Raw genomic sequence first — 21,307 nt, forward strand, 5'->3', positions numbered from 1 at the left:
ATGTCTAGGCTCTTATTTGAACTATTTTACCTTTTTATTGGGGGGGGGGGGGGGTAATGCCCAACTTATATCCACATCTAAACCCATTAAAGCTAGAAGTTTTAAAAAATCTATGTGGTTTCCTAGTTCAAATATATATTCTTATTTAATTAGCATTATTTACTCCCTTCACACTTATATTAAGCAACCTTTTTCCAAAGGTGCTTTCAAAAAGACAAGTAGAATTTGTATTGTTTAAGATAGAAAATGCTTCCTTTCAAGTAAATTGAAAATAAAATGAAAGTCTTATATCAGAGATTTATAGGGATTATACAATGGCCGAGAAATTAATGTACATTTCCAATGCTAATACACAAAATTGGCCCTTCTTTAAATTACAATTAGTGATTGAAACGTTTGGACACTCAACTAATAAACCAACCAATCAAAATTCAATAAAAGTCACACAAATTGTTATGCCTACAAATAAGAAAACGCTATTTTGTGAATTTGGGGACTATTATAATAAACAGCCCATTGTCCCCTCCCTCCGTACATTTACACACAGAAAATAAATAAGAAATAGGCTCATCTGTATGTAAACTTGAGATTGGAAATCTCAAAAAATAAATTTCGGCGGCGGCGATCGGCGGTAAAACGGCGGCAGATTTTCATAAAGTTTCAGTAGGTCATACATACTTGTTAGAAAAGCTTATGTTTAAAATTTGAAGTCTATAGGTAAAAAATTGCGGTCTCAAGAGCTGTTTTAAGATTTCTGAGGGATCACGACCTGCAGGATCATGCCTGGACCCTGAAATTGACTTAAACACTTAAATTTCATATTGGTATGTACTAGTATAGGATATTTTAGTATTTGGTAACTTAAAATGCTTAGTTTAAGGCAAACAATATATGTTTGCTCTTTACCTGTATGACCCGGCCAGGTCTGCTGGCATCCTGTGCCAACCAGGATGGAGATATTCAAAATTTCGTCATTACATTGAAAGATATATGGATACTTATTGCTACTTAAATAAAATTTCGTCAAAATTTTAAAATATACACTCGCTATGATTTTTTGTCATTTTTTGGCTTTTCTGGAACACAGTGAGGCAATTAGAGTATACTGTAATTAAAATTGAGAATAGATAGATAAAAATCAAGTATGGCGGTATCCATAGAATGCGAAACATATAGTTTTAATTAAAAAAACAGACATGTAGAATAGATGTTTATTAATTGAGGAAATCTTTACAATAATTGCAGAAGTCTATCTTTTCTACGATAGAAGAGCCAATGAGAGGCCAGTATACACTGTTATTGACCAATGGTAAAATTCATGCAGGCCTCTCATTGGTTATTTTATCGCATAACGTCATAATCTGTTGAGTGACTTTAATCATCTTCCCAAAACATTTCGTTTTCACAGAACTCTGACTGACCGACATACAACCATATATATAAGCTTCGCTACTTTACAGTAGATAGATAGATAGATGCGTGTAATTAAATGGTTAGACCTCATGTAATTACCCTTACGTACTAATGAGCATATATAGATGTTCATACGATCTAGCATACCAAAAAATACCATTAAAAAGCAAAATATTTTGGGTCAAATAAAAAGTGTTGGCCATTTAATACAAAAGATTGGACTGAAAAAAAGGTCAAAAACCCTTCTGTAGTTCAGTGGTTAGCAAAATCTTTTTTTGAATAAACCCTACTACTTTATATAAAACGACTATAGCTCAATAATAAATTGTTTAAACGCACTTTACTTAAATAAAATATAATTAAATCATCTTAGGTCCAATAAGAAGCTTCACTGTAAAGGATAAACATATTGGTTCAGCGGTGATCGAGATACTTCGTAACAGACAAAAAAAAGCTTTCTCCTTTATAAAATAGAATTTGCATTGTAAAAACTCTGAGAAAAAAAACATTTATAATTAACTAGATACATTATTATGCAAAATAACATCAGTTTTTGTGCTTTTTATTATACCTACACACGTAGATTTAGATATAAAAGATTAAAATAAAGATAATTCGTAATTTTTAGAAGCATAGCTACTATATAGCTACAAAATGACCGTTCTTCTGTATGTTAATGTATGATTGAAAAAAAATTGAATTACCCCACCTGACATGTGATGTATGATGTGAGATGCACAATTGTTTGTATGTTGATATGACGTCACAGAAGCACTGCAAAGTGCTCTGTGTGACATCATAAATGTACGTCTATTATACATATCTTTTTTTTAGAAGCTTCCTTTTCCATTTCTCCTCTCATCCCTCTTTTTTATACGTTTTTTTATGACGTCACACCACCATGTTAAATTGCCGATATTGCTCTAAATTGTTTGGACGATAAAATAATAATAAAAAAAATTAAGTTATCCCTTTTCTATATTGAAATTACATTAGATCAATCAAGATTTGATAAAAGTCCCCAAAGCTAACGAATTAGAAAATATATTAAAATATTGGGTACCAGTATTATCATAGGGGTTAGTCAAAAGTTAGTTCATGGAAATAAGGAACTAATCCCTCGTCTATTGCCGTTTGATTGATTTCGTTGGACAGACAAAAACCTAGACATACAGACAGATAGACAGACAAACAAAAATTCTAGCATTTTGCATTACAGATGTATAAAATATTGAAATACAATTAGAATAAAAAGATATAGACATATTATTTGGTCCAATTCTATAATTTGATTTCATATCTGTCTCACTTTTTATTGGATTACTATTATTAGTAGTAAAGCTACTTTATAACTTTGGTGTGTCCGTACGTCTTAAAGACTAGCACGTATTCAAATAATGTGTTTGTTTCATAAATAAAGGTAAAAAGATGAAAATATGAATAATTAGAACTATTTAAAAATTTGAATAGAACGATGAAATCGAAAATAGGGGATGGATATAAATCCCTTTATATAAAGTAGTAGCTTTTTTGTCTGTAGCGTAGGATCTCCCTAACTGCCGAACCGATATGGTTCTCCTTTATAGTGAAGCTTCTTATAGGTCCAGGGAAGGTTTATAATTATTTTAGGGGAGGGTATTTTAACCCTCCTAAGAAAAATCACCCCTACAACAAAATTACCCTTCTTTAAATATATTTTAAAAACTTAAATTTTAAACAGTGACGGCTTTTTCCCCACCTTGAGTGCTCCTAGAGGCTTCAAGGGGGGTGAAGCCGCTAGTAGGAATATTCATTGATAAATGGATAATGAATTTTTATTTGATAGATGGATAAAGATAAATAGTTCTTGTTATATAAGTGATATAGATAGATAGAAAGATAGATAGATAGATAGATGGATGGATTGATAGGTTGATTGAATATGAGATATAAATAGATAGCTAAATAGTAGATATAAAAGGTATTTAAAAAGATAGATAGTTACTTAGAAAATAGCTTGCTATATAAATAGACAGGTGGATAGAAATATGGTTAGTCAAATCGTAGATATAAAGATGAAAAGAAATATTACCTAGATAGATAGATTGCTATATAGATAGATAGATAAATGTATAATAAAAATTTATTTCACAGTGACAGATTATATTTACAAAGGATTACAGAAAAAGTAATATGGACAAAAACAGCAATTTTAAAAATTAGCTAAAAATTATCTAATCTTTAATTTTTAAAACTCATTGACTAATTATACTTTTAAGGAGCGCAGCTAAGAAAATCTAATATTATGTACGTACGTCAATCCGTCCGAAAACAGTAAACACAAACTATCAAAATAACAATTTAGCTTTTTAAATATGACATTTATCAAATATATCATAAATTATTATTTGTTATCAATACATTTCAATTCTATTTTAACCAGCTTATTGTTGCTTTGCTACTTATAGACGAAATTTTAATTAAATTTCATAATTTTGGTATTATAAAATTTAGTTTTTACTGTATAAACATAACGAAATAGGAGAGAAAAATATGATTTAGCAGAAAGCTTTTGACAAAAATGGGTTTATCCAAAATAAGCTAGGCATAAGTTTTTTAGAGTGTGAGAGAGAGAGAGATAGATAGATAGAAAGAGAAAGGAAGAGAGTGAGAGAGAGAGAGAGATAGAAAGAGGGAGGAAGAGAGAGAGAGAGCGAGGAAGAGAGAGAGAGAGAGAGAGAGAGAGAGAGAGAGAGAGAGAGAGGAAGAGAGAGAGAGAGAGAGAGAGAGAGAGAGAGAGAGAAAGATAAAAAAGGGAGAATATGAGAAAAATGCTTCAATTACTAAAAAAACAACAAGATATAGAATGATCTATTTTAGAAAGTCAAACTAAAAATCACCGAAAACAAACTCTAGAGTGGTTGTGCTACCAAAAATAAACAATTTTGCAGAACTGTGAATTTCAAGTATTGTTGCAACTATTTTTAAATCCCATTCTTTGCCCATAACCTCTTGTTATCGGGGAGAGGTATAAGCATTCTTGATTTCTTTCGTAAATTACTTTAACGGACGGACGGACGGACATTGTGAATTTCAAGGTTACTTAAACGGTATAAAATCACCCTAAAAATATCTTTCCTCGAAAAAAAATATATTCTTCTTTTTTAAACACAATAAATAAATTTTGCAAAGAGGGTTAGTTTTTATCACCTCTTGGGTTTTTTGTTTGTCCCTTAAGGTCTCGCTTTTTCTCCATTTTGGGGAAGCATTACAAAGGTCTATGGAAGGTTTCAGGATATATTTCTTTTAGATTTAAGTCTTTGGATAGTTTTAGGCTATTTTTTTGTCTTATACCTTACTCTACTCTTCAAATACCGAGCCCCTAGAAACTAGAAGCGCAACCTCTACTTTATAAGCTTTTTATCTATGTTTAAATGTCATCTTTTTTCTCTCTATGTGTTGGGATGTTATTCAAGGTTTTCTTTTTCTAAGCTTCAGAGTTTTAGAAATGTTGTCAGAAAAAAAATTAAGAAGTTTTTTCTTATATGTGATTTCTAATTTAAGCATTAAGAAAATTTGGTATTTCGACTAAATAATACAAAATTTTCTTTTCATGTATCATGCTGTGTGTAATTATTGTACAAACATAATAGGATCCAGCTGAAGTTTCATTGGTGGAAAGTAGGAAGCAAAGTATGGATAGGACAAAAGAAGTTGAATAATGCGTCCTCTCTTAAACAATTCTTAAATGTGAAATTATGCCATATAATTTTTGGAGAAAAAAAGAGGTGTTGATTTGATTTTAAGAATATGTTTTTATCATTCGCTTATAATTATTGAGCAAAAAATCCGCTAATTTGATTTTCAGAGTATTTTTCTCTCATTCGCTGGTCAAAGTCAGGGTCAACACAAATAAGAATATTTGCCAAGCCCATGTTTAGATAAATATATAGATGGATAGATAGATAGATTAGTAGATAGATAGATAGATGGATAGATAGATAGATAAATGGATGGATAAATAGATATATGGATATAGATTTATAATAATGTAGAAAGATAGATGGAATAATTTTTTCTCGCATCGTATTATAAACAGCTTTCCTTGGATATGAAAAAAAAACAATTTAAAGAACCGGTTCTAATCAACCGGATACTAATCGGTTTCGAATGAATACGAGAAAAGTATATATATATACATATATATGTATATGTAGATTAATGACTTTAACACTGAGTAAAAAGGTATCGTATTTGCGGTCAAAATTCTTGGGGAAAATTCTGCCTTTTGTAACTTTTTACAATCTACCCCCCCCCCAAGATGCCCCTTTTTCAATAAATCTATAAAAGACACACTCGTATATGAAGAGTTCAATCAATTTGTCTTCCGTTGATCTATCCGTGCTTTAGAAAATTAAATCTTGCATTGACGTATCCCTATAAATTTACGTATGAATAAGGAAAGCTTTAAAAGTTGCAAATTATAAGTTGCTTAGTTCCTGTATTTCTATGATGAACCAAATATTTCTTACAAAATTTTAGCAGATTAAATAAAATTCGCTACTTAGTTCCTGTGTTTCTATGATGAACCAAATATTTCTTACAAAATTTTAGCAGATTAAATAAAATTCGCTACTTAGTTCCTGTGTTTCTATGATGAACCAAATATTTCTTACAAAATTTTAGCAGATTAAATAAAATTCGCTACTTAAGTCTATATATGCCACAATAGATAATTTTTCTAGAGAGAGAGGGGCTTTTTAATTACACTAGTCCCCAAAGTTTCATAATAACGTTTTCTTATTCATTGGCTTAACGACTTTAATGATTTTTGATTGGTTGGTTCATTAAGTGATAGTTATATATTTCAACCACTATTTTTACGCTTCATAAGGGGTAATTTTATGTATCATCATTGGGATGTACATTAATTTATCGGCCATTCTCATATCCCTTTCGATACCTGGAATTTCCTACTGCTGCTATATCAAGCGTATGACAACATTAGTACGAGTAGAAGTATGTTATCAAGGGTAGGTTGTCTGGGAGGAGCTATTTCCAATGTCCAAATGTTTCATGGATCTCTTCAATAAGAATTTATTTTATTAAATCAAATTTAGCTATTGTATAATTTTGTGTTTACTTTGTAATACATTCTAAAGTTTTGGGAGGGGTCACTTTTAACTCAGGACATTAACCATACCATAACCCGCCAACCCCCCCCCCCGCCCCCCCCCCCCCCATCAACCATCAGACTGTAAATCTGAGGTATTTATACAATATCATATAACATAAATTAGTACCATTTGTTTGAAGCTAAGATCTCGGAAAATTGCTATCACCAATTGGTTGTACTGATCAGGGAAGCTTTATAAATGTTTTAGAATGGTTTTAGGCTATTTTTTTGAACCCCCCCCCCCTTATTGTGGCTTGGGGCGAAGAAACTAGTACTATAAAAAGAAGCAATATTTTTTTCTGTAGCTTAAATTTTCCACAACTACTGAACCAATTGAGTTCTTCATATATAGGAAAAATTTTTAGGTTTTAGGCCATTCTTTCAGATGTAGTGACATGATTCAAGATGGAATCTTTTGGCTTTTGTACCCGGTATTTTTTAAGGGGTAAAGGAGTTGAAGAGTATTTTCACTTTAATTGTCATATCCCTTCCTCTCTGAACCCATTTAGAAAATAAAATTTTATATTAATAAATGCTATTTTCTGAACAGTTTTTTGCTGTTTTTTGGAAAGTATTTTTCCATATTAAAGCATTAGTATTCTTAACATTATACAAACCATAGTAAGATGAAGGGTTAGATAGATAGATATACAGATGAATTGAAAAAAATTGATAGATAGAAACAAATCTTTTAGAAAAAATTATAGACTTTTAATTAGGTGTTTATTAGCCTGATGCTTCATATCTCAATAACCACTGGATCTTAGGGTTTTGATATTTAAATATTATTCAATTCGGGCATAATTTGGTTTATGGCTGTGTAAAACTTAACCCCCCCCCCCCTACCACAAAACGTTAGGGGAAGACTTAGCCTTCCAAATATGCATTTTTAATCTTTTGAATACTAGGGGTGAAGCCTTAGTAGATACAGCGATAGAGTACATTTGTAAACAAATAGATAAATTGATAAGTAGATAATTGAATAGATTAATTACTATATTATTAGATAGGGAGAGAGAGAGAGGGAGAGAGAGAGAGAGAGAGAGAGAGAGAGAGAGAGAGAGAGAGAGAGAGAGAGAGAGAGAAAGAAATAGAGAGAGAAAGAGATAGATAGATAGATAGAGAGAGAGAGAGAGAGAGAGAGAGAGAGAAATAGAGAGAGAAAGAGATAGATAGATAGATAAATAGATAGATAGAGAGAGAAAGATAGAGAAAAAGGATAAAGAGAGAGATATCAAGAGAAAGAGATGGAGAAAAAAGGAGAGCTAGAATGACAGCGAGAGAGATGGGGAAAGAAAAAGAAAAAGAGAGAAATAAGAGAAAGAGAGAGACATAGAGAGCTAGAGAGAGAGAGAGAGAGAGAGAGAGAGAGAGAGAGAGAGAAGGAGAGAGAGAGAGAGAGAGAGAGAGAGAGAGAGAGAGAGAGAGAGAGAGAGAGAGAGAGAGAGAGAGAGAGAGAGAAGGAGAGAAAGAAAAGAAAAAGATAGAAAATGATTTTCAAAAGTATATGTATGGAATAAGCATTATTAAAGTATCATTTGAACCTAGGAATATGTACAAAGATCATTACTTAAAAGTCGAGAAATAAGGTTTTTCAAATTTACTATAAACAATAATGACAATATCCATAAGTAGCAAAGCACAAAAAATCATTGAATTTACAAAGTACAGATGTTCAGTATGCATAACAAAGAAAAGAAAGAGGGAGGTATACGCAAAAACTAAAAGAAAATCACGAAATCTTGAAAATATATATAGCATGACTGATAAACATACGGACCAATCGGACTAAAAATATACTGTATAGTGTATAGCATATGTTATAGGAATCTTCACTGAGAAAATTACATTTCCCAAATAGCGTTAAAGACTGTCTTACTGACGGACAGACAAAGTGAATTATAGAGTAGTTGCGCTACTAAAAATATTAAATCATATTTGTTAGTATAGCTACTCTATATGTATGCTCATTCGGTAGTCTATAACTATCTGTTAAAAATCATAAAAGGATATTTTTTTATTTCTTTTTAGCAGGTATTGTCGTTGAATCAAATTTTTTAACCTTATATATAGGTGTAAAGAGTAAAATAAATCAATTAAGAGCGTGACTTCTTAATGGCTTTTAGGTCATGTCAATTCTAAATATCTATCTATCAATCCATTTCTGTTTATCTATCTATCCACAAAAAGTTTTGTTAACCTATTCATTGATGTTTGTTTATCTATCTATCCATCCATTTATGTTTATCTATCAATCTATCCATTAGAAAATATAACATGTTTGTTGGTCTATATATCAATTCAGAGAATCTATTAAACCATCAATAGATTATTTACAAATTAAAGTTAAGAGGTAGATAAATAAATAGATAGATAGATAGATAGATAGATGGATGTTCATCAGTCAAATATGAAATTACTAATTATAAAATAGATAGATAACCTAATATCCTTTAAATCCACATATATAGATGGACATATAGATAGATAGATGGATGGATGTTTAACTGTCAAATATGAAATGACTAATTATAAAATAGATAGATAAACATATATCCTTTAAATCTACATATATAGATGGACATATAGATGGATGGATGGATGTTTATCTGTCAAATATGAAATGGCTAAATAAAAGATGGATTAACATAAATCCTTTAAATCTACATATATAGATGGACATATAGATAGATAGATGGATGGATGTTTATCTGTCAAAAGTGAAATGACTAATTATAAAATGGCTGGCAAGGGGGAAAACATAGATAAACCTTCTAAAAACAAGTAGTTAAACATGTAAGGAAGTATTTCTAGTAAATTCGTAGCTTCTTTATAGATATAGTAAACGTTAGTATTTCCGTATTTCTATATTAAATAAGAATACAGCCAATATATTACATTCAATGAATATGCAGGTACTTGTATAGCATTATGATTGGTTGATTCTTAATTAGTACAGTTCAAGCTTAGCAAACAATGATTGTTATCCAAAGAAGGGTTCATTTTGTATATCATCATTATTAGGGTACCTGCTGAATATACAATATGATATTTTCATTATCACAATTAACTGTTCTTTTTTCATTATATCTAGTTGTTGCCACACTATTAATGAGTGTTGAGTAATGATTAACCCATTAAGTAAGATTCTCTTTAATTAACCAATATTAATAGCCATATTAAATGTTAATTAAATAGATTTAATTAATTAAATCAGTAATTTCACTTTCACCGTAAATGGACCCCAAACCATCTTTATTGAAAATGAATAAAAAAATATTGCCAATTATGCAATAAGTATTAGAGAAATTGATAAAAGCACAACTTATTGTCAAAAACACAATAACTGTAATTTTGCTAATTGTATAAATGACAGCACCAACATAAAATAGGCAGTAATGACAAATATTTTTAAAGTTTCTGCAATATGGAGGATTCCCCCCCTCCCCCCCACCACTGCAAATTAAGGTCCCTAGAGGATAAGAAGGAAGCCGTCTAGAGAGAGAGGGGCCATAAGATTGAAAAGTATATTGGTCCCCAAAGTTTTATAAACATATTATATCAACATTGACTAAAATTCAAATCTTAGATGATTTGTACAAACAAGGAGTGTTCAAACATTTAAACCAATATTATTAATCTTTTTTTTCGTGAAATTTGGCGTGCTTAAATTTATCGTCTATTGTCTTATCCCTTAAGATCCCAGCAAATAGCCTGTGTTTTGACACCGATTTAACATATCAGCCAAGAACAATAAGAGATAAATTAGATTATACGACAAAAATACCTTCATGAAACGGATTTTTAGACAGGTTTAAGACTATTTTGAGCGAAAGGAATAATCTCTATCATGAGTAATAAATCTAAATTACCATAAAAAAACGTAAGATTAATTCCATTTTTGGTTTAATGTAAAGGAATATTCTATCCTTTTATTTGCATTGTCGTGGACAATTTTTATAGTTGAATCACAAAAAATATGATATACTACATCTATTTCAGTATGCCTCAAAACTGGTTTTGTAGACATTATAAATGAATCGGGTTATTTATGGAAAATATGACTAGTCTATAGCGAATATGTCTATTATAAAACAGCGTATGCCAAAAGTTAGCAATTTTTTTTGCATAGATAGAACATAGTAATTTTGAGGGAAAGGGGGGTTAAAAGGAGCATTTTTAGACTACATCCAAAAGGCTTTTAGGGACACCTAAGCAATGATGAGAATTCAAAAACTCCACTTTCAACTTTAGTTTTAAAAAGAAAACCATTTTTTTTTTTTGGGGGGGGGGGTATTTTCTAGTTGTGACTTCTCTGTTTCCCCAAAAACGTAATAAACATTGGGGACTAGTGTAATAAACAGCCCATAGTCCCCTCTTTCTCTGTGTCCATTGTCTTATCCCTTATGTAACGTCCACTACCCTAAAAATCTCCTTTAGGTGACGAGTCTATAGTGTATGTATGTACCTATGTGGCCAAATTGAAACGTTAAAAGTCTCACAGAGAGGTTTTAGGTCCCCTCAATATTCAGTTCAATTTAAGGATTGATGGATGAATGGATGGATTAGGGTGATAGATTGATACAAATTAACTTTCAAATATATGGATAGATAGTTGGATAGATTGATAGATAGATGGGTTGATAGACAGATGGATGGATAGATAGTTGGATAAATTGATAGATAGATGGGTTGATAGACAGATGGATGGATAGATAGATGAATAGATTGGTGGATAGATGGTCGAATGGATAAATAGATACCTAGATATATAGAGATATGACAAGTTGTTGGATAGATTGATGGATATATGGATGGATAGATAGATGAATGGATGGATGGATTGGGGTGATAGATTGATACAAAAGTAAATAGACAAATGGTTGTATAAATAGATGGATTGGATAGATTGAAAGATAGATAGGTGGAAAGATATATGGATAGATAGATAAATGGATGGATGGATAGATAGATGGATAGATTGAGGGGTATATTGAGGGGTAGATTGAGGGGTATATTGAGGGGTAGATTGATGGATAGATTAATGGATAGATGGATAAATAGATTGATGGATAGATTAATGGATAGATGGATAAATAGATTGATGGATAGATTATATTGATGCATGTAAAATAGATGATTATTAAATGGATGGATGGATGGATGGATGGGCATTGGTGAATCTAAGTCTTTAGATGGCTTTAGGCTATTATTTCTTTCCTCACTCCTTAGCCCTTCGAATCACAAGTCTCTAGATGCTAGGGGCGCAAACACTTGTTATGAAAAAAAATTTAAAAATGAGATAAAGATCAACTCTAAAGTACAGTGACTTTTGTTTAAATTACATAAAAAACAAATTTCTTAAAATGACAACATAAAATTACGCTGTCTTAAAATCAAATTTACAAAATTGATTTTTCATTTCATAAAAAAATCTTTGAATGTAAACCATCCATTTTTGGGGGGATAAAAATGATTTGGGGGAAGAGTTGTGGGAAAGAGGGAAAAAAAGATGATCATTACGGAAAAGAGAGAAGGAAATAGCTATTAGAAAAATGGGGTGTGGCAGACATTTTTGGGGGTGAGGAGAGGGCAATTTATATTAAAATGAGTAAAGAAAATAGGGAATGGGGGAGGGGAACAAGGGGTGAGGGGTAATCAGAGGGAAGGGCATGTCACCAGTGAGAAAAGGAAGTTCACCCATTAGGGTTCCCCAAAAAATATTTAAATTTTTAAGTGGCCCTGACCAAAAAGTTTATAAATTAAAAAAATAAAGAATTCATTTTAAATATATATTTTTTTGAAAATCCCTAAAAATTTGGTAAGTTAATTTTTTTTGGAGAACCCTAAGCACCCAAGACGTGCGTGAATCTTTGGGCGCACATCCGTTGTAAGGAATAATCCTCATTTCCGTATACCACACGCAGGGAGGCTACCATGGAGAAAAAACAAATATTCTTCGAAAATTTGTTGACTCAATTCTTCGTTTAGTATATGTAATCATTATGGGGGATAAAAGGGATGCAAATTTAATTGTTATGCCAATGACCTCTCCCTCCGTGGAATACCACAATGTTCCAAACAGGGTGTCCCTCAAAAACGTAAAAATAATCCGCCAAAATAATATAAAACAGAAACATTTGTCCAAATGGGCTTTTTTAAAAGATCTTTTTTATAAAAAAAAACGCACAGACAAGCATTATTAACTTTGATAACAGATAAGTTAATTTTGCTAATGTTAATATTTTCTGTATTGTAGAAAATTTTTACCAAAACACCACACATACTTACACACACAAGCACACACAGACACACACAATCATAACCTAATATGTACTGTTGTACTACACCTAATACATACCATCTTTTAAAACATTTATGTGTGCTTGGCTGTGTATGTGTGTGTGTGTGTCTGTGAGTTTGTGTGTGTGTGTGTGTGTCTGTGTATGTATCTATGAATTACATATTATACTCAAATGACACCTGAATTTGAAATTGATGTGAATCTTTAACTTCAACTAGGGGTATTAGGCTGACTTTGTCTGGAAAACAAACTGTTAAAGGGCCAAAGCATTTCCACGTGATAGATAAAGCAAAAGAAGGTGCTATTATTAACAGCTCTAGCATAACCCGATGTTGACAAATATTGTTTTTTTTTTTAATTGGAACATCATCATAAAAACTAACTAAATTATGAATAAGCATTTTAGTTCAGTCGTTTTAGGGATCTTAGCTCACAAAAAAACTCTAAAATGATAATGTCTATCCTAGCAAGGAATGGAGGGGAAATTGGACTGTAAATAATACTGGTACCCAAAGTTATACTTTATACTCTAAATTGGGTACTTTTATTAAAACTTGATTGGTTGGTTCAAATTATGTTCAGACTTTTTAACCAATACTTTTACTGTACAGAAGGGGTAATTTTGTTTACTATCATTGATATGTACATTATTTATCATCCATTGTCTTATCCCTTAAGATCCCTGATCCTTGCTTACATTGAGAATTCAATCCAAAATCCTCAACAAAAAAAGATTACAGACTAAAAATCATGGAAAACTTACAAAAGTTTTAAAAATAAGAAACTTCAAAAATAAATCTTATAATTGCTGACAAAATTAAAGATGGTTTTAGGCTGTGTTATTTTTAAAATTCAAGTCTTGAGTTGTATAGATAGTATTTATGATATAAGTAACTTAGTGGCTGCGCCCCTATGGTCGATTGAAGGAGAAAAACACCATTGAATCTATTTTAAGTTTTCTTAAAATCATTCCCTTCACCAATACAAATTTTTTCTGAAAAATTGTGAAACATTTGATTCAGTCATTTACGAGATTTTAACAGACATACATACATATACAAACATCCTGTTAATTACCTAACATTTAGGCAAAAAATCCTCGAATCTGATTTTAGAGATTTTAAGTTTTCTACGAAGATCAGATTTTAGTGTCAAATGTTTTTCAAATGTTACATATGAAATTGTTGTTACATTTAGGTGTGTAAGGATAATTTTATCGATTTAAAACAATTTTAGTTAAATAGGCTTTCCAAATCTTCTTGAAAAGGTTTTTTTGCTACTTTGATAAAAAAATATTGCCTATTTTGAGTAAACATATAAAAACTAAATCTATGATTTAACTTTTCGGAATACACATAGGGTCCAAATATTTAGGATTAAAAAGCACAAAAAAAGGTGAAACATATCAACAAATAAGCATCTGAAAAACCAGGAAGAGAATTAAAACAAGGATAGTTTTGTCCATTAAAAGTTTAAATTATAATGGTCCCAATTTTTTTATAAAAGCTTTCTCTCATTCCTTGGTTTTAAATCGTTTGGGAATTTAATTGGTTGGTACAAACTGCCAGTGTCCAAACTTTTACACCAATAATTCTACGAAAATTGTTTTTTGTTTAGCATTACTAATATGTACATAAATTTCATATCGGCCATTGTCTTCTTCCTGAAGAATCCTGTTTATTTTTTTTTATCTGTAAGTACCTTAGAATCTCGAAAACAGCTGGTTTTTAGAATATTAATATAATACACTTAAGCTAGTTTTAGGCTATTTAAGAGTAAGTCAAACCACCAAATAAATTATTAATTAAAAACTTACTACCCACTGTTTTTAAGAACTGAAGCACAAATTGAATTATTTAGAAGCAACGCTTTAAAATCCGCAAGTTAAGATTCCCAAAACTAGAATGGTATGCTTTATATAAAAATATTTATTCGGAGATGGCTTAATATAGATTAGTATTTGATTTTGATAGAGAGGGGACTTTGAGCAAAGCTACTCTATTACTCGTTGTTTTAGTGCTGTTTTTGTATCAACATAATTAAAAAGGTTGGAAATTTATAATTATTCTTCTGTTTTTTAGATACCTTTAAATGGTTTTAGGTTATTTTCAAGACCTTCTCGCCTTCCATAAAGGCTAGAGTCGAAGCAATGATACAGTAGAAATTATTTAATTCCCACCAGTCTCTATTATTTCCCACACTGACCCTATTTTTCTCATCTGTATTACAAGTATAAAAAATTCCAGAGAATTAAATTTTTTATGTTTTATTGGTCTTATTATATATGATTTTCGCTTTTTCATGTCTTTTCTCCCTCATATGTCTCTATTTCTGTCTATTTATATATATATACAGGGATCTAAAGGGATAAGACAATGGCCAATAAATTGATGTACTTCCACAATGGTGATACACAAAATTACCACTTCTGTAGATTACAATTTGTGGTTGAAACGTTTTAACACTCAACTACATGAACTGACCTATCAAAATCCAATAAAAGTCTCCAAAATTGTTAAGCAAACGAAAATGTTCGTATCAGACTTTGGGGACTAGTGCAATAAGCAGCCCAATGCCCCATACCTGCATTTTTTATCTATCTGCCTATCTATCTCTTTCTTCCTTTTTCATTCTCTCTTTATATATCTCTTTTTTCATAAAGGTTTTAGATTGATATATACTGTATAAACTAATTTATGGCTTTTGTAGCTTAAAATTTATACGGACAAAAAACACAAAACAATTTCATCCCCCCCATTGAAAAATTAACTAAAAAATGAATTCAGGGGGGGGGAGGGATTATTAATAATGCATTATTCTATTCATGTATATTGTATACCCCTGCGTTTGAATACATATATACACTTGAAACCCGTTAGAATATGGCATGCAATGATACTTTCAAAAAACAGCATTTTTCAAAAATAAACACAAAAAAGTTTGTAGCAAAGATGCTATTCATGTGTTTTATGCATGGGTCTAGAGGTACATCCCTAATGATGATAAACAAATTTACACCTTTTGGAAAGTAAAATTAGTGGTTGAAATGTTTGAACACTCAACTTAATGAGTTGACCTATCAAAATCAAAAGTCCCCCCAGTTGTTAAGCCAACGAATTAGAAAACATCAATAGAAATCTTTTGGGACTAGTGCAATAAACCGCCCATTACCTATAGTTTTTACTTTTTTCTACTTTAAGAAAAAGCTCTAATCCGTCAAAATCTTTTGTTGTTATTGTATCAACATACAAAATATTTGCTATTGTGTAAGACTAATATTGTATGCATTGCAAAAACATAATCGCATGATTTTCAATAAAAAGCTTTCTTTATTAAATTTTAATAACACATTCAAAGATTTTTCGCATAAAGTTAGTAATCAAATCTATTTTTTTTTTAATTAAAAATAGTTATCGTTGATATCTAAATAATAAAAAAGTATTTTGTAAAAGAAAATTATTCATGAATTGTTATGAAAGATTGTATTATTCCAACAATTCAAATATGATTTAATATGATAAATCTAACATTAGAGAAAACAGACTTTCATATTATTGTAGAGTTGCTACTATTTCAATTTAATATCAATCCTTATTGTTCCAAGAATCCCCATGCAAGGTTTTAAATTGATAAAACTGTCTACCATGCCTGTAGTTATAAAGCATTACTCTTTAAAAGCAAGTAAGGAAGAGGACATCGAAGTTAAAATTATGCTTTGTTCTCTCAATCGCCTAAAAACTTTGGACACTTTTATAAAAGTTTGATTAGTTGTTTCGTTGATGATGTACATCAATTTATCAGCCATTGTCTTATCCCTTAATACCCCTGTTAACCCCCAAATGGCAAATTGTAGACCCCGTATGCACGTAATAGCATTACACAGCTATTTCTCTCTCTAACATTTTGTTCTCTGATTTTTATAAGCGCGTTGTTCATTTTATATTCTCTCAAGTTTTGCAAAATGTTTATTGCACCAAGGATCGTAATGGATAAAACAATGATATATTGATATACATCCTCGACGATTATAACAAAATTATTATTTCTGTAGATTAAAATTATTGGTTAAAATGTTTAGACACTTCACGTCGAAATTCAATAAAAAGTAACCAAACTTTTAGAGCCAACAAATAAGATTGTGTGTTTTTAAACTTTGGGTACCAGTGTAATTTACAGCCAAATGTCCCCTTTCTCCCCCTGCAAATAAGACTCTGTTTCATTTTAATCTGAAAATTCTTTCAATTATTGCTGAAAAACAGTTTGACTGCCAAGAATCCAAGAGCTGAAGTGGGTACCTTGAGCTTTAAGTAATATATTTGTAACACCATTATTGCAAAATTGTGAATGGTTATGTCTTGTGTGCAAAAACACATAGAACCCGCAATAATAATATTTTCAATATCTGTGCTCTATGCAGGCTAAAATTGTTTAGTACTGTTCATATATTTTTGTTGTTTTAGTAGCAAAGCCACTCTATAATCCATTTTTTTATCTGTCTGCCAGTATGTACTACTTTTCATATGGGAGAAATTCTCGGCTTTACCACCTTACCAAAGAGCATCCAGTATACAACTTACATATGTAAAGATTTTCTGCTATTCTATTATTAATATAATCTTTCTCCTTTTTTTCTTTTCCTATCCCTGTTATATGTGCTACAGAACATCTGCTTTATAATTCAAATATTCTTTTAACCATTCATGATTTCTTTGGGATTTGCTAATAATGAATGATGTTATCCTTGTTTTCTTTTTTATAAAAAGTAGAAATATCTTTGAAAAATTTGGACAACACCATAGTTTGTGATTTTTTATTGTTAGCCAATTTAGCTTAAAAAGAAATTTTAGGAGATTTTCTTTAAATCATCATAAAAAGAAATGCTCTTTTTTCCTCTTTTTTTCAACTATTTAAGTAATCTTTGGCCTTCTGTAGTGATCAGTTATATCTTATTAGTTAATTTGGAATGGAGAGCCAACTATAAGAAAAAAAATCCCTACCTGACACTGGGATAAGTATGGCACCAGTAGAAAGGTTTTCCATCCCTTCTCTCACATGAATCTGTACAGGTCTCCAGGTATCGTGTAGTTCCGTACACAGGGCTACAGTAATCACGATCTAAAACAAAAAAAATATTGAAAAATTAACTAGTATGAGAATTGCAATAGCTATTGGGGTTCCTCAAGGTTACATACAAGGGGCTACAGTATTCACGATCTAAAACAAAAACAGGTTATTGACAAATGTAACAGTATGAGAATTGCAATAACTATTGGGGTTCCCAAAGGTTACATACAAGAGGCTACAGTAATCACAATCAGAAAAAAAATATTTTCTAAAAAAGTCTATAAACTGAGTTCGGTCAACAAAAATCGTTTAATTCAATAATAAGATAATTGTACAATGATATGCTCAGCTGTTTAAGAGATCATTACATACATGCAATCATACAGACAGACAGCAAACAGAAATTCTATTATTTTAGTGTTAAATACATAATAAAACACATTAGCGAGCTATAATCTACAAAAATATGCCTGCCTTGGATTAACAATGAGAATTTTATATCTTTATGAATACACTTTGATTATTTTTTTTAATTTTTAAGGGACACTTTTATAATATTGGGGAATCTAAGAGTTATACAAGCTTGTTTTGTGTAGGCATATGAATTAATCAGGTAAGACGGGAGAGGATATTAAACTGGCAATCTAAAGTTTTTATAAACGCATTATTTCATTCATTAACTTAACGGCTCAGTTTAAAAAGAAACAAATTATCTTCATTTTGGATGTATGCACATCAATTAATCATCCATTGTCTTATCCCTTAGGATCCCTGAATTAACTGACTTAAAATGACAAATGTCATCGTATATTTTGGGAAGGAAATTCAATTAATAGTTTATTTCCTTTCCAGTAAGGATATTAACATTTTAGTGCTTGAAAACAGAGAAAGAAAGAGAGAGAGAGAGAGAGAGAGAGAGAGAGAGAGAGAGAGAGAGAGAGAGAGAGAGAGAGAGAGAGAGGGGGGGGGGACAATGGGCTGTTTATTACACAAGTCCCCAAATTTTTATAATAACGTTTTCTTATTCGTTAGCTTAAAAGGACTCTCCACAGTAAAATCAACTTTGGATTTTTGAAAATCTAACCTGAAACTATTATTCTCTGTTCAATTTTAGGCATTTTTTGTTTTTGTGGCATCGCGATCGAAGCCCTTTGAAAATTTTGTCCGCCGCCTATTTGTACTGCCGCTATAAAAATATATACTACACTTTCCTCCACTCAATATGTGTTCGCCGCTAAAGAACATTTGCTCCATTGCAACCGGCCGCTCTACGATTTATCCTCTTCCTTGACTGGACAATCTTGCCACCTCCATTTTGTGTTCGCCTCCGCCAAATATAACCATCTTTTGCCGCAGTTGCCGCATTCATCGCCCTTCTCCGCCGCTACTCCGCTATACATTGCGTACGTAGCTATACACAACACCCCCAGCCTCCATTTAATTTCTGAACAAGGGAGAGGGGAGCATATATTAAAAAGCGACGTACAGCGGAGTAGCGGCGGAGAAGGGCGATGAATGCGGCAACGGCGGCAAAAATAGAAGCTAAAAATCACTAAAGCAGCACAAATTAAATGGCGGGAGGATTCACTTAAAGGAGGTAAAAAATTTCAAAGGGCTTCGATCGCGATGCCACAAAAACAAAAAATGCCTAAAATTGAACAGAGAATAATAATTTCAGGTTAGATTTTCAAAAATCTAAAGTTGATTTTTCTGTGGAGAGTCCTTTTAAGAACTTTGGGGACTTGAATGAATTTTGGATTGGTTGGTTTAATAAATTGAGTGTCCACACGTTTCAACCACTAGTTGTAATCTTAAAAAAGGGTAATTTTCTGTATTAACATTAGGGAAGTACAATAATAAGTTTGACTTATCACTAATATATATTGTACGTAATAAGGATTTTTATGTTTGTTTGTCAAGACCTCGCAACCCCGTGAATCGATTAGTTTCTCCATTTTAGGGAATCTTGTCCCGAAACGGTTTAAGGCTATTTTATTTTTAAGTTTCATTCTTGGGGTGGTTCTAGGCTGTTTTCTGTCCTTTATTACTTAGATACTAAGGGTGTAGCCGCTAGTAAAAAACAAAAACAAATCAAGGCAGAATTTTTTTTAGTAAGGTTTTTTGTAATTTATATAGACGAAAGAATGAAAGAGTAGTCTAATAGTTTTGAAACTTTGCAAATATTTCCTTTTTGTCCATTTTAAGCCAAAAATATTCCAAAAGTTTTAAAACTTTTTATAGAGTCAGTTTTAATGTAATATTATTTAGAACTTAATAATATGTCACAAAAAGTTTAGGAAGTTTTTCATTAAGCTCTACAGTTAGCTGTAAATGATTTTTTGTAGCTTTGATTTTGTCAGAGATCTAAAGGGATAAGACACTGACAAAGGTCGATAAATCGATGTACATCCCCAATGATAATACACAAAATTACCCTTTTAATAGATTTAAATTAGTGGTTGAAACGTTTGAACACCCAACTTAATAATCTAACCAATCAAAATTCACTTTAGTCTCCAAAGTTGTTAAGCCAACGAATAAGAAAACATTATTTTTTAAAACTCTGGGGACTAGTGTAATAAACACTCCATTGTCCCCTCTCTCTTTGGATTTTGTTTTTAGCTGTACTCCAATACATATTATAAATGTCTAGTTTTTATACAATTTTCAATTTGTTTTTCATAAACTTTTTGGCAAAAAATCAGTTTTCTAACTAACACATAAAACTAGCGTATAATTGTCTATATGGCCTTGACAGGGAAGGTGGGAATAGGTCATTCGAATAAAAAATATTTGATATAGATTTAGAGACCACTAGCGGCTACATCCCCCTAACAGGCCTCTAGGGGCAAGGAGGGGAGGGGGGAAAGGTCGCCCCACACCATTTTCAATTTCAGTTTTAAAATAATAAAGTAAAAGTAAAATTTAGGGGAGTCTTTTTTTTTCAAGGGGCTATTTATCTTCGGAGGGTGATGGTACACTCCCCCAAAATAGTTAGAAACCTTTCCGTGACCTACATTGAGAAGAAACATAGTATAATTTATATATTGAGAAATTGATAGATTTGTCCTACTCCTATATCCGTGATTATTATATCCTAGAGTTGAGAAATTTTCTATTTAAACTTGATAGCCATGAAACTATTAATCGCAATTTTTTACAATAACAACGATAAATACATTCATAGGTAGCGTGGCAATAACAAGTTAACAACAATTTTGGTGATTTCTCTTAAAGTGCCTTGCGAGCACAGTAATCCCCTCCCCCTCCTTTCCTTGTTTTTTAAATAAATTGAAAATTAAATTAAGTGTTGATAATTTTTTCAATTGCCTAACCCCTGCGGAAGGCCCTAACCATGCGGGGCAACCATG

The 21,307-nt window shown here is 31.3% G+C and overlaps 1 protein-coding gene across 1 annotated transcript in view; it reads right to left on the minus strand.

The window, feature by feature from the left end:
* LOC145305449 (uncharacterized) overlaps positions 1–21,307 on the minus strand; it is a 183,625-nt gene that overhangs the window by 149,964 nt on the left and 12,354 nt on the right. Inside the window, exon 3 of the mRNA XM_080147066.1 lies at positions 17,870–17,987. Within this exon, the coding sequence (XP_080003192.1) occupies positions 17,870–17,987 (118 nt within the window). The remainder of the gene's footprint in view (positions 1–17,869; positions 17,988–21,307) is intronic.

The sequence above is a fragment of the Acartia tonsa genome, chromosome 14 (assembly GCF_053477335.1).
Source record: "Acartia tonsa isolate MP-2025a chromosome 14, ASM5347733v1, whole genome shotgun sequence".
NCBI classification, from domain to species: domain Eukaryota; kingdom Metazoa; phylum Arthropoda; class Copepoda; order Calanoida; family Acartiidae; genus Acartia; species Acartia tonsa.